The sequence below is a fragment of the Squalius cephalus genome (genome assembly GCF_949319135.1).
Source record: "Squalius cephalus genome assembly, chromosome: 9".
NCBI lineage: Eukaryota > Metazoa > Chordata > Actinopteri > Cypriniformes > Leuciscidae > Squalius > Squalius cephalus.
In genome coordinates this window covers 29,979,878-29,999,756 of record NC_137130.1, presented here as the reverse complement: position 1 = coordinate 29,999,756, position 19,879 = coordinate 29,979,878, and the positions used below count along the sequence as shown (strand labels likewise).

General features: G+C 35.2%; 1 protein-coding gene across 1 annotated transcript; it reads left to right on the top strand.

The window, feature by feature from the left end:
- The first annotated feature begins 1,247 nt into the window (after positions 1-1,247).
- cUnh3orf38 (chromosome Un C3orf38 homolog) lies at positions 1,248-6,432 on the top strand. The gene is made up of 3 exons (XM_079881545.1): positions 1,248-1,503; positions 1,676-1,851; positions 5,482-6,432. Exons 1-3 carry the CDS (start codon positions 1,377-1,379, stop codon positions 6,034-6,036), a joined length of 858 nt encoding a protein of 285 aa, XP_079737671.1. The 5' UTR covers positions 1,248-1,376; the 3' UTR covers positions 6,037-6,432.
- The last annotated feature ends 13,447 nt before the right edge of the window (positions 6,433-19,879 follow it).

The following is a 19,879-nucleotide window of genomic DNA, read 5'->3' as shown; positions in this document are numbered from 1 at the left end:
GGGCCTATACCATGTAGCTGGTTTAGGTGGCTAGCCAGGTATGTTTCAGTTTAGTTTGTGCCAACCCTGGGTTTTAGGCACCATGAAAGTGGTTTAGCTTTCAGCAGTGTTCATCGCCATTGCAACTTACGCTCCACGGCTAACCTGGTCCAGGGCAGGTAATGTTCCAGGTAAGAGGTTGCAAAACGAACTTGGACCAATCAGCTGTGAGCAAAGTAACACATGTCTGATGTGATAAAGTCACTCCACCTGTTTCTACTCCAAATTAAAAGTCACTACATAGCAAACGATTTTTAAAGACTAAATCGTCTGGCTTTTAGTAATTCTTATTTAGAATAATAAATTTGACTGATTTAGATATTATTTATGTAATTATTATTCATTATTCATCAATTATTATACACTTAATCGATCACACATGTACAATTTTAGTTCAAGTTATTACGCAGAGTTTAAATGAATAAATATATAAAGGTAATATAAATTTAGAATCAATAGATGAAGCTATAAAATGACTACATGTGAGCTTAAATGTTCAGTTCTCTCTATACCTTTATCAACTGTATAAACTAACTTCACAACTTTTACTTGCACTGATACACAGTAGCGAAACTTTTTCTTTTAGTTGTCCTCTTTCATAGACAGCTATTTTCTTGCTGTGTAAATTTGTATATATTCTTAATATTTTAATACCTTTATTTAATAAGTGAATTGCGCTGCTTCTCTCACGAGAAATGAATTTCAATGAGTTTTGAATGAGTTTCACTCTTTCTCAGCATGTGATTGGCTGTTCGCTTCTGATGTCACACCTAAACTCTTAAACTCAGGATCAAAGCCTGAGTTGATAGAGAAAGTTGATGATCAGCATCAAGGTACCAACAAAGCCTGGTTGGATTGGTTTGGTGGTTTTGTCAACTCGAAACTAATCCTGCAACCCTGAGTTTGTTCAACTACCATCATGGTACAAGCCCCAGGGGTCATGTGGTTATTAAATGTACTAGTGTAAATGTGGGAAACTGTAACTTTTTAAATGAGAAATAAAAGTGGTTTGACTGTTTGGGCTGAGATTTCTCCTCTTGAACAATACTTCCTCTTCCTCCACAGGGTAGGCCTACAGATAAGGCTGTCGTACACAAAAACTGCAATGCCATCAGATATAAACAGTTTTCCCAATATTCCAATGGGCTGTTGGTATGTTCAGTCTCTTTTAGGTATCTTGAACTTTTATTTTGACGGGATGATTGGTGCACCACCTTTATCTGGACTGTGAAGGCGCTGTAGTGCGCCACAACAACGGAAACAACTGCTTGTTCTACTTTCACATAGCGCAGATCCTAAGTACGTGATATGAGTAGTTTGATATAACTGGTGTAAGTATGTCACATTTGTCAATGAAAGAGCAAAGTGGCTGTCGAAAACTGTTAAAATTATTACCCCTGGACGACTTGCTCGCCCTTAAAGATACAGTAACGAATCGACTGATTGCTGTAGAGAGCACAGAAGGTAAGACTACTGTGAAGCTAACCTTTTTCCAAACGGTTCTGTAAATATCGGCGATGTCTGGTGGCTAGAAAAGTGTTTAGGTAGGCGGCACACTAGATTTTGAGCAATTGTGACTTGTTTATTGTGAGCTGTGTATCTGTCAGTCTGTCACAGTCTATTTCCTGATCAACAGAGGCTATTGAAGCCACCATAACTTACTCAAAAGATGCTGAGGAGCTCCTCAAGAGAAAGAAGGTACACCGGGATGTCATTTTTAAGTATCTTGCCAATGAAGGAGTTGCCATGCCACCTAATAGTGAGAAACATCAGCTGGTCAGGAGAACCATTGAGTTTTGGTCGTCTGGTGAGGTAGGCATCGAGACTGATCTTTTCACACTCGGTCAATCTTTAAACACTATTTGTCAAAAACATATTTGGGTGATATGCATCTCAATCAACAGATTTGTTCCCCCTTGAAAAATATTTTTTAGGACCATTGAGGCTTGTTATATTGTGTTCATATTTTTTATGACGCTTAAGTAGATTGATTTAGTAGACTACATTTTGCCCCAATTATCATTGATAATCTAATTTAAATTACTATTTAAAAAGTGGTTTTACTTTACAATATAGTTAAAGTATTTATACATCATAATAGAGCTTAAAAAAATGTATAATTGAATTACAGTGCAATAAATTATAATATGTTGTAATAATTTATTTATTTATTTGCTTGCTTGTTATGGGTAGTTGATATTAAATAATTTTTGGAGGTTGACATCCTGACATTATATGCTTTATTTTAAAGTACTGTAATCAGCATTTTCTAATTCTATTATTATTAATAGTAGTAGTATTAGTAATGTTTTGATTAAGAAACTATGTGAAATATTTGTACTTTTGAATGTTTATTTTTCTCTCTGGGGCCATTTAAATGAACCAGTGAATGCAATAAGGTGAAGGTGATTAAAATGAAAAAAATCACATATGTGATGAAGCATAGAAGTTATAAAATGTTGAAACAAATAATTCGATTTTTTATGTAGCCTATATATTTAGGTTATGATTTTTAGTCTTAAAGGGGCATTCCACCCATTTGAACATTGTTTTTTATTTAAAGTGGGTCATATATGTAGTCGAAATGTAAAATAAATTTTGAATTTGGTGCCTTCGTGACCGAGGAAAGACAAAAAATAACTTCAGGACGCATTTGTATGAAAGACAACAACTCCCACAATGCACCACATTGCACAGCTCCGCAAGCCACTCCCACTAATCCAGAAAGCGCATATCTGCCTATAAGAGAAATCACTCTTCCGTCTACAAGGCTAGCTACCACCAGAGCTTGAAATTCATTTCACATTCACACAAAATGTCTAGTTAGCTGGCGAACTCATTAGTGCATTACTCCTCGTTTGTATTTCTTTCGAAAAGGTGAATTATTGAATGGTACCTGGATGTTCAGTCAGAACATATGCGGTGCGAAACTAGGAAAGTTCTCAACACAAACGTCCGTGTCCTCGTCTGATTCAGAGATTTCGTCCAGGAGAAATTGTCATCGTTGAAATTCTTTGCCGCAGACGGACTCTATCTCTGTGTTCGTAGTTGCATCTTACAGTCTATGAGTTGCATAGTGAGATCACCGGCGCCACCAGTCCGCCCTAACTCGAGCCAGTCCGGGCTCCTCCTCGTCCGGGTCTTCTGCCTCGGCTGCTCTTCGCTATAATGCGGCTTGTAAAGGTAGCCACAAACACCTGATTCAAGCATCAGACTTCCGAAATCCTCTTCTTCTATATCATATTGAGTACTCTCCTCCGCTATTGTCATTACTTTACATCTGTCTCCACAGCGCCTGTTAGCTTAGCTTCAAACAAGATGGAGGATATTGCTTTCAGTTTCAGAGAGTAAAGTCCCACCCACTGATCTGTAATAGGTCTGTAGCGTGAGCGGGTCCCGCCCCCTGGGAAAGATGAGGAACTAGTCCTTGTAGTCTCAACAGAAATCCCCCCTCTTACACTTCCTCCTACAATGACGCAAAATGACGATTTTTGCGTCATTGTAGGAGGAAGTGTAAAAGGTAAATAACGGATTTCTCCCGTCTCAGGGGAAAATGAGAGAGTGTTGCACGACCATTCAATAGTATGACTGGGTTTCTAACAATGCAAAGCTTAATGCAAATGGGTGGAGTGTCCCTTTAAATCATAAGGTTGAATAATGGATGCATTATGAGTCAACTACCCTAATACAGTTAAAAATAGCTCTATATTACAGAAGGGGTTTATCATCATAAAAATAGCGTTATGCAAGAAATCGTAATGTTCCTTAAACTGATATCATTGCCTTTATGCAATGATTGATTGATTGATTGATTGATTGATTGATTTTAGTGTGTAATGTGGCTTGGACATGTTTTCTTGAGATTCCCCCTACTGGAAATGCCATTGACATGGCTTGTACAAAGTTTGGAAATGCTTGATTTTATTGCTTATGCTTTCAACGTAAAGGATTAGTTCATTTCAGAATTAAAATTTCCTGATAATTTACTCACCCCCACGTCATCCAAGATCTTCATGTCTTTCTTTCTTCAGTCGAAAAAAAAATTAAGGTTTTTGAGGAAAACATTCCAGGATTTTTCTCCATATAGTGGACTTCAATGGGGCCCAATGGTTTGAAGGTCCAAATTGCAGTTTCAATGCAGCTTCAAAGGTCACGCGTGACGTAGGCCGGAGGTACAGACCTATTGTTTTCAAAGCGAACGTGCAAAGACTAAGTCAAACGCCATTTACAAAATAAAAAAAAGGTACAACAACGATGTCAGACGATTTTGAAGTTGGAGGAAATTTTCAGGCACATTTTTTCAATTATCAGGAAATTTTAATTCTGAAGTGAACTAATCCTTTAATTGTGTTGAATTGTGCTTGCATTTGGAATATCATCCTTGAAAATGCTTGATACTTGTTATGTTACAAGAATAAGGATAATTAAAAAAATCAGTACTCAGTATTTTTTGAATGAAAGTTAAATAACACAGCCCATAGAACACCACTAAAGCTGGGATTCAATAGAAGTTTATGAGCAAAAGCTAAACCATAACTGTCAATAGGGCTAAGATCGATGTTTATTGAACATGTGGCTTTAAACACGTCATTTTTGCTGTGATTGTGTGTCAGAGTGATATGTGCATATGGCTGGCATCTGATTAAACATTAAACATTGAGCTTTCAAGCACTGTATTTTGTCCCGCCTGGAAGCCCAGCTTATCTATTGATAATTGGATGAGGTATTAAAGATGCAGAACTTTGCCTTGAGTGGCCAATACAATTAAACCTGTGACATACATGATTGACAGCACTTGTCATTTAAAAAATATTGCTGTACATGGAGTGTTGTAATATCTCTTCCTCTCTGTGTGTTTAGAAGTCTAAAGTGTTTAGAAGTGAACTTGTGTTTAAAGGTTTGTGGTCGGTAAGCTTTTGAAAGAAGTCTCTTGTGCTCACCAAGGCTGCATTTTTTATGATAAAAAAAAGCAGTAAAATGTAATATTGTGAAATATGCTTACGATTAAAAATAACTTCTCATTTTAATATATTGTAATATGTATTTATTCCTGTGATGACAAAGCTGACTTTCCAGCAGCCATTACTCCAGTTTTCAGTGTCACATGATCCTTCTAAAATGTGCTCCATTATGATTTAATATTCCAGTAAATCTTTTATAATAAATCTTTTTTGTACTTGCCGCATAAAAGTATTAAAAAAGTTTAAAAAAAAAAAGAAAAAGAAAAAATCTTACTGACCCCAAACATTTGTGTAATTAAGTCATTTCACTTAAAAAAAAAAAAAAAGAAGAAGCTTCCCCATTTCTTGAAAAGAACTGGCTGCCACTGCTTGAGAAGTGCTTGAATTTCTTCTTTCAAATCTGTATGAACGCTGCATTGAATATCACTTGTCAAGTTAAGGTTTTATAGGTGTATTTTGACCTGGTCCATATTTCAAACAGATCTCAAGGCGTGAGAAGAACACAGTCATTACAGATGAGGTTGGAGATGGTCTGTCAGACCTTGCAGCTTTGGGAAAACAGTTTTGCCAGTGGTTCTACAGCCTTCTGAACTCTCAGAACCCCAGTCAAGGGCCTCCGGTGCAGGACTGGGGTCCTCAGCATTTCTGGGAGGACGCGAGACTTCGACTTCTCTTATGTACAGGAGAGCAGCGTTTAGATGAGTTCAATGGGGCACAGATGGTCAGCCAGCGGCTACATGCTCTTGCAGGAGAGGAACGTCTGTTGTTCTGCCCAAACTTGGAGGGTTATGGGTTAAAGTGTATATCTTCAGCTCATGGACTGGTGGCAGTTGCCGTAGCAGGGACCATCCACCGTGACAATGCCTGCCTTGGGATTTTTGAGCAAGTATTTGGGCTCATTCGCTCACCAATGGAAAACAATCGCTGGAAAATAAAGTATGTTTATATAAAAGTAGAAGCACAAAGTGCCATCACAGAGAGAACGTTACCACTTGTTACATATGATTCAAAAGAGTTGCTGAGGCTTTGTAATTGAGAGTCAGAGATCCTTGTGAGGCCTTTTTGTTTTTGTTGACAGTGAAGAGATAAACTGGGTTAAACATGGAGGATGTAATGTTCTGTGAAACATCTTTAAACATCTGTAAACCACTTTATTGTGGGATAGATATTCACTTATAAAAGGATCTTAGTTTGTATTTTTTTTTTTTTTTTACTTGAAGGACAGTTTCCAGTCAGTTTGAACCCTAGCAAACCTCAACTTAATTTATACTAAGATTTCTGTAAAATGTAATCTTTCAGTAATTTTATGAAAATGATTGATCTTGGCCTTTCACAATTTTTAATTTATAAACAAAATGTGTATAAAAGAAAAAATAAATTTGACTTTTTAGTAATTTTAGATCAAATGTGAAATAAACAGAAATACCACTTTAAGATGGCAGTCTTACTTTTATATCTTGATTTATTAATATAGAATATTAATAATATTGTTTAATATAGAAATCCTATATGAGGGCTATTTTTAAATTCACATTCAGAATTTCTTTGTTGAATTTGTATTAGGGCCAAAATCAAATATTTCAATTTTAATTGTTTCATGCCATTTATTTTTATTTCATTTTATTTTTTATTATTATTATTATTCATTTGTGAATTCTGGTTGACTAGAATTCAAACTGTCTGGAATATTAGAATCATCTTAAGATTCCATTTAAAATACCTTAAAAAAACATTACTGTATTTATAAGTACTTTTATCAATACTTGGATCACTTCCCAGTAAAATATTTGTTAAGAACATCTCTGTGCCTCATGGCTTTTATTTTATTTATCAATTTGTGGCTCAAACACACGAACATCTTTATGGATCTTGGGAAGAACTACTTCTTTTTTTTTTTATTACTGTATGGTACTCCAAATCATTTCCACATAATATTAATAATTTTGTACAGCAGTGGTGTTACATTCACTCATTCCCATATGAAGGCCTCATGATCATCAGCTCTGTTGCTTTATTGCGGAAGGAGCAATAACACTTTTCGCTCCTTACTGGAATAAAGTACCTTTTGTGGGGCTTGAGAGGCTAGAAGCGACTCATCAGTCTCTAATTGGGCAGTAGATGAAGCTGCATTTCTCTCTGGAGGAATATGGAAAGTGAATATGAGCCGGGCTGGGAGGGGTGTTCACCACAGCAATGTGTGGTTTCAGTGGGGAATGTTATATGTGGGAAATTATTCTTGGCGTTCGCTTCAAAGACTGACGCTTCGATAATATCATTTCTTGAGCTGTTTTTTAATGCCACAGAGTGCCATAGCTGTGGCAAAAGACGGCACCACAACCATTGATCTTTTTCCTGTTCACCTCCCCGAAAGAAAAATAACAAGCTCCTCGTTTTTGTCTTTATAGCCGTGGCCTCTTTCTTTTTAATAAGTGGTTTGGCTGAACTCACAGTTATGACGTGCAGGTTCAAAAATACAGTTCACTGGCGTCTGCGGATCATTGCGACTTCAGATTGTCTTTAATGGAGAAGTGTGTTTCTCATAAAGCCCATGTTAACGTCTTGATGGTAAATCTCTCAGATATGTTTTGGAGTGGTGAACAATGAACTTTTTTTAATTGGCAAGTCTATTTTTTTGGTTGTTACGTTTAAATTATTGCTTGAAAGGTTAGAAAATAGCACACAAGCTCTTTAATGTGTTCACTTGTTTATAGCCTTTATAGGCGTATTCAAACTGAATGGCTGTGCTATGATTAAAACGTTTCTCTAGACATTCATTCACTTATGAATCTGTTTCATAGTGGAACTAAAGAAAATTTAGAAGTTTGGGCTAAGCTATTTTGCCATGCTGTATAGAAACCTACTTTAACTTTTAAACTTAAACTATAAGCTTTTTTAATTACTGGGTCAATTTACGCAATATAGTTTATCAAAGAGCGGCACAATAAATCGTTTAACTGCTGCAAGATTAACTCAACACAACACAACACCTACAATCTTATTCGTGAATGACAAGCTATGTCCATTAAACCGTTGTCAAGTACGATCACAGCGAACATTCATATCTGAGAACATTCGGATCTTATTTAGAATAAGTAATTACTTCACGACTGCTAAAAAAGTACATTCTATATAGTATAAATGTGTTCAGTGTGAATGAAATCTGGAACGTACTACATCTACCATGTTGTTCTTATCATGTGACCTACCAGCAACACTTCACTAACATTCACAAATTCTTTCCCGTGGCCTCATGGGATAGTAAAGTGTCCATTATATGCACACTTCAGAATCCCAGAATCTCTTTTATGAGTACTGTGAATTCAGATTTCAGATGCAGGCAGAGTTAATCACTGTTTGAATGTAGCTTGACGCTTCAAATCATTGTATCAATTATTCCAGTAGGTGGCAACAAGTGACTGTAAAAAATGTATTTGCCATCGAGTCATTAGTTCAAGAGATTCGATCAAAAATGCTGATTCATCCAGTAGGCTAATGAAACTAGTGAAATATACATGTAAAGTGTAACAAGGACACTGTAAAATAAAGTGTTACCAAATATTGTTTCGTTGTATTCATTTAGCTGAAATTTGTATCCTATTTTTACAGGGACAGTCCCTCTGGTATAGCTGAGCTCCAGAAAATCAGTAATGAGGAGGTTTTGACAGTTACAGATTTGAAAAACAAAAGGCCGGAATAAAGAACCCTAAACTCTTAACACAAAGAACCATTTTAGCATATAAAGGGTTCTTCAGGACAATACGGTTCTAAATAGAACTGTTACTACGTTAAAATAACTTTTAAAGAACCATCTTTTTTTTTAGAGTGTATCTTGAATAATTTATTTAATACGATTTTTAATGACATTCATATTTTAATGTTATGTAATAATCATAATAATAATAAATTAATTACATATTTTTTATATAGACTGCAGCAATTAACATTTTCATTGTTGTCTATTCAGAATCTTGAGAGAATCGTGATTTAAAAAAAAAAAAAAAAAAAAAACATTTTCAATTGATCCAGAATCATACAACTCTAGTATATCAACTTGTTTCAGTACTTGGACTTTGCTGGTCTGCTAGAGCCTATTTGTCACAAAATCAATGAAATGCCCACATGGGGGCACAATTGCCCCATTATTTGTGTCAAATTCAAGAGGCAAAGCAATTATTTTAGGAAATCAATTTGTTTTATGCAACTCCAATGTTTTATAGTGCTTTTCATGTACCAAAGTGTACATTTTGAACTTTATTGTTGATTGCTTGCTTGTAAATCAATCTCATCCTAAGTGTATAGCAAATACCTAAATTAATACTTTTGGAAACAACTGGATGAAGTATATTAAAAGTGAACATTATTTATTGATGTATTTGACAATGTCCTTAGTAAAAGAGGGGTGGGGGAAGAAATACAAAAACTCCTTGAAGCAAGTAATCCATCTATTAAACCTTTGACAGGCCAGACAAATCAATTGGTTAATTCAATGAGTTACTGTTTGAAGTCCGAGAGACCCTCATCCATAAGAATTAGAGCTGCAAAGCAAACAGACGGCATGTATAGTGCATCAGTGTACTGTGGCGTGTTTATACATGTGGGAAGGACAGAACCTGAAGACGTGATCAACATTTATCATCTGACCTCTGTTCACTTGTACATTAGTCTGTGGAATGTTGCCTTGTACAGCAGCAGGGATCAAAACAAACTCCCTCGTATGAAGTGCAGGCTGATTTTTTTCAATGAGAATGAGTTTATTTTGCTTCTGCCATCACTGACCATTTAAATAACGTTTTTTTTTTTTTCCAAAAAGAGTAAAGAGCAAATCTGAGGCGTTAAATATCATCATTATATTATTTTATTTTGTTATATTAATCTTAATATTTATTTGAAATTGATTACCTGTTACCAAAAATTTTTTTGTAGTTACTGATAAACTATACATTTAAGAGAACATTTGTTCTAATCTTTAAAAAAAAAAAAACAGGATTAAATGGTTGAGCTTGTGAAATGTAGTCAACACTACATGCGTAAAAATATATTTAAAACAAGAAGAAAAAAAGAATGAGATTTATTTTGTTGTTTTCTCACCATAGAAAGGCTCCCAATAATATTTCTGTAATGGATGAAAATGATGCAATAGCATGTTGCATAAGCTAAACAAAGTTAATAATAATCAAAACAAAGTTTTACTACAATACACTTCAAATACAACAGATTACAATGTCATGATATTGTGTAATTTCGTTTGTTGGATATTTTAATTAACATTTGGAAAGAAGGTTATAAAGTTGATGTTTGAAACAATTTTTTACTTTTTGGTATATTATTAACTAACATGTTTTAAGTTTTTCTAACATAATCACTCACTTCAAAAAAAGACAACGGAATTTGTGTCTTATTTTTGAAAGCACTAATCTTTGTGAAGCGTGCTGTAGATTAACACTTTATTTCTTTGTGGAGCTCTTTCACAGAGCGATGCAGAATTTGGGTTCCTCTGGTGTAAACGATTAACAATGAATAAGCACAATGCAGTTCACCCGAACCCAGTAAAACTGTTGACAAACTAAATAAATGAAAATAATTCAAGTGATGTTTAATGACCTTTACATCTCACTTTAATGTTTACAGCACAACAAATCAATCCTTTCAGAGCTGAAGGTGGTCTGTCAGAATGTCCTTTTTTGGAGTCAGAAGTATTTGGACCAACTCTGTAATATGTGTACGAGGAGCGAGCAGCGGGTGTTAAAGAGGCTTGAGCGAGTCTGCTGATGGGGAAATGATCATGTTATCTGGAGTGCCAGCAGACTGTCAGGTTGGCTTTGGCTGCTGTCCTCTGGCTCTTCAGGACATCTGCTGTATCTGCATCTAAACACCGATCTCAGGCCTGCTGCTAGCCTGTGTATATTAATTGCCCTTGCCTCCTTCGCTGTTTGCCACTGATTACTGTCATTAATTTCAATTCCCCATGCCCCCCCCCCCTCCCCCTCCCCCTCCCCCCTCTCTCTCCCCATGACATCAGCACACAAACATTCTGATGCAGTCAGGCTGCTGTTATTATCGTCAGCGTCCACTATGTTGTTTCCAATATGTGTCTGTAGAATTCCTGTTTTAATTATATAAAGGCAAAAGCTTTAGTGGTAACACTTTAAGGTTTCATATGTTAACAGTAGTTAGCTACTGTAGTAAACATGAATGAACAATACTTCAACATTTGTTAATCTATTTTCAAAATTTACATTTTTTAAAATCAAAATTATATTTATATTTAACTAACATTAACAAAGATTAATGGTAACACTTTACATTAAGGTCCATTAGTTAACATTAGTTAGTTAACATAAACTAAGAATGAACAATACTTCTTTAAGGTTTCATATGTTAATATTAGTTAGCTACTGTAGTAAACATGAATGAACATGAACATGAATGAACATTACTTCTACAACGTTTGTTAATCTAATTTCAAAATTTACTTATATATTTTTAAAAAAATCAAAATTATTATATATATATATATTATAACTTAGATTAACAAAGATTAATGGTAACACTTTACAATAAAGTTCATTAGTTAACATAAACTAAGAATGAACAATACTTCTTCAGCATTTATTAATCTTAGTCCATATTAATTTCAAATTTTACTAATACATTATTAAAATCAAAGGTTGTATGTGTTAACATTAGTTAATGCACTTTGAACTAACATGAATAATCAATGAACAGTTGTATTTTTATTAACTAACATTAACAAAGATTAATAAATACTGTAACAAATGTATTGATCATTGTTAGTTCATGTTTGTTAATACTAATGTTAACTAATGAACCTTATTGTAAAGTGTTACCAGATTATTAAATGTTGTAAAAATATATATTGCTTATTGTCAGTTCATGTTAGCTGCATTATAATGTTAACGAATGGGGCTGAAAGTTTTACATATTTCAACCCGACACACTACAGGTCTAACATTTGGATTTCTTTAAAGTCTCTTATGCTCAAAGGCTGCATTTATTTGATCAAAATACAAAAAAGAAATTGAAAGTGAAATATTATTACAATTTAAATCACCTGTTTTCTATTTTAATAAATTTTATTCCTGTGATGCAAATCAGCATTTTCTATGTTGATTTGGTGCTGAATTGAAACATTGCTGCGAAGCTGCTGAAAATTCAGCTTTGCCATCACATGAATAAAATACATATTAAAATTGATTAAGATAAAAATAAAAGTTATTTTAAATTATATTAATATTTCACAAAATAGTTTTTACTATATTTGTGATTAAATAAATTCAGGCTTGGTGAGCATGCATGAGACTTCTTTCAGAAACATACATTTTTTTGAATTATTCCAAACTTTTGACTGTAGTGTATTTTGACTCATATTCACCTCCAGGGATGAACTCATATTCACCCAGTGATAATTGTGGTGATTTTAGTGGTTTAATCCTGCATACGTGTGGCTGTACAGGTCAGGCTATATAACGCTCTCTGAGGTGGTCATCATTAAGTCAAAGCTCATACAATATTGTTTAAGTCCATGTTTTATGATTTATGTCTTGCTCGTTGTTTTTCTAGCAGCCCAGCTGTGCCGTTCTCCTACTCTGTGTTTGTCACCTCAGTCCATGGCCATTCTGGGAAAGTGAGTGTGAAGGAATGATTCATTTTACAGCAGTACTGTTACCGGCCTCATGAGGGTGACACTTCAGGGGTCAGTGATTTTTTTTGTGGCTCTCGGCAGAGAAAACCGCTCCCACCCGCTGAAACTCCACTTCCGATCAAGGGCCTAATCCAATTAGAGAACAGTATTTTCACGGTGGAATGAAAATGGCAAAAGTTAATTTGCCATCTGAGGTCCGTTTTACTGCAGTGCCACTTTATTCGCAGAAAAAGGAAGTTTTGCTACGATATCCTTTAGTAGTTTATTTACCAGTGGAGGTCTGTAATTCCTAGGTGGAGGAATTATCCAATAGCATTCCCATTCATCTCCATTGCAGTTTCTCAGCTGGCATGTGACCTGTCAGAATTACGCAACCAGCTTATTGCGTCTTTACTCACAAATTTCAGGCATTTTTTTTTTCAGACAATTTCCTTAACAATAAATGTCATGTAACTAATCTGGAGTCACAGGAAATGACATCATGACAACGGTGATCGGCTGATGGCACCACAACAATGTACACAGACCCAAAACAGCAGCAGAGATTGAAAAAGTGTATACACTATTCAAAAGTTTAGGAACAGTAAGATTTTTTAAAATATATATTTAAAAAAGTCTCTTATGCTCACCGATGTTCATTTATTTGATCAAAATACAGCACATTGTGAGATATTAGTACAATTTAAAATAACTATTTTCTGTTTGAATATTTCAAATGTAGTTTATTTCTGTGATCAAAGCTGAATTTTCAGCATTATTAATCCAGTCTTCAGTGTCACATGATCCTTCAGAAATAATTTTAATTAGCTGATTTGGTGCTCAATAAAGTTCTTATCATTATCCATGTTGAAAACAGTCATGCTAATTAATATATTTTTGATGAAACTGAGATTTTTTTTTTTTTTTTATGATTAGAACGTTTAAAACAACAGCCTTTATTTGTTGTAGCGTTTGTTGTATGGATGTCTCTACTGTCAATTTCGATCAATTTAATTCATCCTTGTTGAATAAAAGTATTACTTTCTTTAAAAAAAAAAGTATTTTTGAACCCAAACTTTTTTTTTACCTTTGAATGATAGTGTAAAGATTATACTTTAAATGTAATAATAAATATAGCTGCAAGCAGCAATTAAGGGACCAAGCACAAAGAACACGATAAGTCATGCAAATATGGCTGGAAGCATCAGACCAACTGCAGCAATGAGCAATTAAATGGTAAATGGACTGCATTTATATAGCGCTTTCATAGACCTATGGCCACCAAAGTGCTTTACATAGCCTCACATTCACTCACTCATTCATACACCGACGGCGGTGTCAGCCATGCAAGGCGCCATCCAGCTCGTCGGGAGCAGCTGGGGTTAGGTGTCTTGCTCATGGACACCTTGACACTTAGTCAGGTGGAACCGAGGATCGAACCAAAAAAATCATAAATACAGTCACTAGTAATGATTTAATTGTCTAGCACTTTTGACCAATAGGTGGCGCTGTGACCAAATTGATGTGGTGTGGTCAGACGAAGGGGACAATAACACATGCAAAATTTGGTGTCAATATGCCAAAGCATTGAGACACAGCCTCAAGAGTCATTTTGGCATCATGCCTCAACTTTGTTGCTGCGGTACTGTATATGAAAACTCTTTTGTCTATTGACACGAAATCCATAAATTTTTGCCAGCATGGTCTGAAGATGATATTATTCGAAATTGGCAAAATTGGTATCTATGTTCTAGGCCTGACCTAAGGAATCAATTAAGACCAGTTTCATTACAATCTGCTAATTTCATCAAAAGTTATTATCATTTTTGGATTTCATTAATTTCATTATAACTTTTGACCACAAGATCACCCAAAACTTTTTGAGTACCGTCATACTGGCATATCGTTACGAAACTCGGTATGTGTCTTCGGCACCATGCCTTGACGGACCGTCAAGGCATGGTGCCGAAGACACATACCGAGTTTCGTAACGATATGCCAGTGTGTTCATAAAATATAGAATTTTGCGCCAAAATTAAAAATGGGCGATATTGGAAAAATTGGGCATCATTCGACTTGACATGCTGCATCGAATCTAAAGACACCAGATCCATCATCTCCTGACCACTAGATGGCACTGCACTTAGGAGGAGTTTGAAAAAATAAGCTTTTTCGGAAAATTCAAAATGGGGGAAAAATTTCGTGATGGAAAATTACATCATAGGGTGCAATCGAATCGTATTGAGCCAAGGAATCAGAGGATTTTTTTTTTTTTTTTTCCTAGCCTTTACAGTTCAAAAGTTATCAACAGATACAATAGGTGCCTATGCACCTTCGGTGCTTGGCCCCTAATAATAGTAATATAAATGTAAGAGCCCTGTCCCATAAAATAAGTATTGACAAAAAAATTAAACAAAATAAATAAATAAAAATACTATAATATAAAATAGCCTATCTGCAAACTGCCTCACTGCTAACTAGCAAAATGTTGAGCCCTTTGATTTACTCAACAAGTCTTCACAGAAACTGACACTCTTGTCACTTTTGTTGAAGTCAAGCTGCCATTTAGCTTGTTTTGTTCCACTTCATTTAGAACTGAAGGGCAGCATTTCAGGTTGCTTTGTGGTTTTGATGGAAGTAATTTGATAAAATCTCCCTGAAAAGATTCATATTGTTCTCATTCCTGAGTTAGTAAAACATGTTCCGCTGCCTTTGATCATTTGAAAGGAATGCATGGAAAGTTATGGACGCCGAGCTCAGTTTGTTTAGGTCCAGCTGTAAGGTGCGTGTCTCAGCTTGGTCCGGTTTCGTTGCTGACATTCAGGAATGTCTCCATTCATCCTCATCTAGCCAGGCCCTTGGGCATCCCCCTTTTTATTTCCCATGGTGCTGCTGTAAACCAAATTCTCAGGTCCAGAGAAGCACTGGAGAGAACTGCATCTGTCAATACATCATCATGAGAGCCAGTTGGCAGCACACACAGCAGAGATCAGCAAGTGTGTGTCAGCAGGTTTTTTTTTTTATTTTTTTTTTTAGCTGATTCAGTCTAGGGTTCAGCAGCCCTCAATACTGTTATGCCATGTACCAAACACACAGAAAATAACTCATGGGTAAACCTTTTTTATTTTTTCCCAGATCACATAGTTATTTTGTGGTATTGAGTAATCTGTTGTTGTGTTTGTTGACACAGCAGTTGTGTGCTATCTCAAAAGACTCATTCCTCAGACATAACTGCAAAAGCATTATTATTTTGTGCAGAACAAAAATGAAAAGGCCACCAACTGTGTTAGAACTTAAGTTTAAAAAAATTATATTTATAGTATTTCAAAACACAGGTAACATATTAAACAGTCTGTTCCACTTGTATAAAATAAAGCAACAAGGCACGATAAGCAACAACATGATAAAAGCAATGCCATTACAGTTTTTATTCAAGAATTTCCATAAATAAGTTTACATTCTTGCTAAAAAATTTTGCTAGTAAGTTTGTATAGATTGTCTCGACCAACAGGAAATAGTTTCAAAAGAAAGAGGTTTGCAAACCAACATACAAATTTTAACAAAGTAGTATATGAGTGAAAATTACTGCAAAAGTCTTCCATAATCTACTCCAGGTTGTTGTCTGAACGTAATTTACTCAAATTGAACTTTTTGTTCATCAAACTGTTGAATAAAAACAATTGTGTGTGTGTGTGTGTGTGTGTGTGTGTGTGTGTGTGTGTGTGTGTGTGTGTGTGTGTGTGTGTGTGTGTGTGTGTGTGTGTGTGTGTGTGTGTGTGTGTGTGTGTTATGCAAGGGAACATGAAAGACTGAAAAATGAAGTGAATTTGAAGAACAATATTTATTGACTTAATTTGGGACTCTTGATTCAGGAGCTGAATGGGCCAAAATAACAAACAAAACGTCCTTATTTTTTAAACCTCTTTCCTAAACCCTAACCCAAAAAGAAAAGAAAAGGAAAAAAAAAAAATACAATATACAAACCAAACTCCATAACCAACTACAGAGATCAAACAGTTTACAATATTTTACAACCAGGCAAACAAAAAGGGCACTCCAAAATCAGCATCAGAAAACAGGCAAAGGGGTCAACTATAACAACAAAGTTTCTCAGGTACAAACAATATTTGATTCACACAAGCAAGCAATACTCACAGTCTCTAATAACCTTAACACATTCAAACTTTCCTAACTCACAAACAAACTCTCTCTGCTCAAAACACAAGCTCTTTCTCTCTGTAGAGGAAGTGATGATGCACTTTTAAAAGTAGCCTACTTTGTGCACCTATCAGGACAGTCAGCAGTATGCAGGAACCAATCAGATGACGTTCCTAGACACATACACTCACAAAACAACAGAGAAATAACAAAACATAAACCATAGGGTTGTAAGAGTGTGATATTGCTTCATTTTAACAGCTTTTCCCTCGAGAAGTCAAGTGAACGAAGCAGTCTGATATCAGAATCAGCATTGTTATTGTAAACTAAAATTAAAACTAAAACTATTAAAATAGTTTTTGTTTATTGAAAATAAAATGATGAAATAAACTGAAATGAAATTAAATGAAATTAAACAACAAAATTAAATGACAAAATAAGATAAAATAAACTGAAATGTATGAAATAAAATAAAAATGAAATGAAATAAAAAAAAAAATGAAGTGAAGTGAAGTGAAGTGGAATGCAAAGAGAATATTTCATGAAAACTTTTAACTTTAAAAAAAAAAAAACTTATCCTAACAAAAATGTTAAATTGTATTGGCAACTAAATAAAATAAATCAAGGATTTGAAGTTTAAATGCTAAAACTGCTAAAAACATAAAAATGACCAAAGCATATTATTTACTAAAATTTAAAGAAAAACTGGAAATATAAAAATGAAAGCTAATTCAAAATATCAATCCATTTTACATTTATTTGTATAGTGCTTTTCACAATACATATTGTTTCAAAGCAGCTTTACAGAAAATGCATGTTTCTATGACTAGTGATCTGTCATCAGAGGTGACTGTGTCCAAGTTATGCATTTCAGAAATGTACATATACAAATCACAGTTAACTAATAATGTATTAATTAAATCAATTCTAATATGATATATAAATAATACTAAAACTGTTTTCAGTTTAGCTCTCTTTTCTCCCCCTGCCACCAAACGTCTTGCTTCGTTTAAGAGAAAAGGCCTGCCTGTTCAATAATGATCTGATAAAATGAAAAGGCCATTTCTCTTAAATTACAGGAAATTGCAACTTAGCTACTCTACTCCTGAATTACACTGCTTAAGAGGGAACCCAGATGAAGAAACACATGTTGCCAGACTTAATGTGTGGCAATGCACTTTTAATGGAGAAATGAGTAAATTTAAGCTTCGCAAAAATACACACTGATTAAAGAGCGAAGCGATTAAGGAAATTAGATATTACTTTATCATAATTAAGAAAATGTTTGCAAGGTTTACACAGTGACTCGCCCAAGAACGATTTTCATGGTTATGGCTCCTCTCTCTTTTAATGTCAGACTGCATGATTAGAATTGAATGATAATTTACAGGCAAAATGTTTTACATTAAGCAAATCAGATGATAGCAGTGAACGCTGACTTTGGATGTAAGCTACTGTAAGAGTGAATCTGAAAGCTGAAGGCACTGCATTTATCTGTGAGGGTTGTACATCAGGGTGGATTACACTATAATCATAGCTGTCATTTAAATAATCTTTTTTGTTATGGAACTGTTTTCCTCAAATGACGGTAATTTATCTTCTCTTTATTTCCCTCTCTTTGCTGTAATTCCATTTCAAATAGCTTGAAGCGTTTAACTTTGTGAACTATTCTAGAAAACTATCTGAAAAGTTGTCTATCAATCATACGTCCACGTATGAGGTCTCTGGCTGTTTGGACGCCATTAGTCAATTCCAGACAGAATTCTATCAGCTTCATTTAGGAAGAGGTTCAAAAATAACATTGATTTTATTTCAGGAAATACTAACAAACTCGAAGAGGGAACTGTCAAACATTGGTCCGATCTTTCAAGGAGTTTCAAGGTGGACACCGAATGAATCTGGGACTCATCCAGATCATGCCACTAAAACACATAGCCTACCTTTCAAATTTACGGATGTGGCGCTTAAATTTACTACCTGCTTGACAAAGTTATTTATAGCTGCTTTAAATCATCATGATATAAAGTCAACTGTTAGTAGGACTATAAATCTAGAGACATTAATAAAGTGAGAGTAAAAACAATATTGGCTTTATTCTTGAATCAAGCCTTCAGGGCACGAGATACTTTTTTATGAAGCCACTGCAAAAAGACGTTTTAATTTGACAACAAACCAAAGAAGTGCGTCTGCCTGACGTCTCCTATAAGTGCTTTTAAAGAACGTAAGTGATACAAGAGATTTTCTGTAAGCACCTCGCTCTGTTTCCACTCCAAGAGCTCGTAATCTGAATACAAATGAGGTGAGCAGTTTAAAGCGCGCCTCAGGTGATGCTTCCTTGAAGATGGTGAATGATATCCAGACACTGATCCATTGCAGTCAGATCAGTGTACAAATCATTATTCATCCCTCAAAGAATCATATTGACTTTGTTTTTTTCCAGCACTTCTCCTCTATGTTCGTCTCCCCTGGTTATAAATCTTCATATGCCATCGGGCAGGTTGTATCTGGTATTGTTACAAGAGTCAGTTACTTGATGTCAGTCACTGTTTGCAGTGTCGTAATGGAGCCACTTCAATTTGCTGTGGTCAGCCGAAGCACAAACTGCATGTAGTCGGGTCAGTGGTGGAGGACACAGGCGTTCCTTATAGGGCAGCTTCTCGGACGCAAAACAGTGTTGTCATGACAATGTTGTGGGAGTCAAATCCATTACAAAGCATGATTTATTAATCCATCCTCTCTCTTAAAAAGTAGGCCACTTGTATGGCCTCTTTACGCATAGCTAAATTGTAATAACTCGACTTCCTGTTTCTTCCCCCCACTGTTGCACTCATTACAAAGTGACCAAATTGATGTTTTAATTGCAATTTTTGACAGGGAAATGAATTAGTACTTTTCCCCCTCCCCCCTCGCCCACTATTCCCAGGCGGTGAGAATTTTTTTTTTTTTTAAAAAGCTTTGACCTTCTTTTGGGTTTTGCTGTACTATTCTGGAATATGGTGGTTTGGTGACAGTGTCCAGCTCCTCTGGCAAGAGATTGGCAGTTGTGTTTGAATCTGCAGTAAATCTGGACCTGACTCCA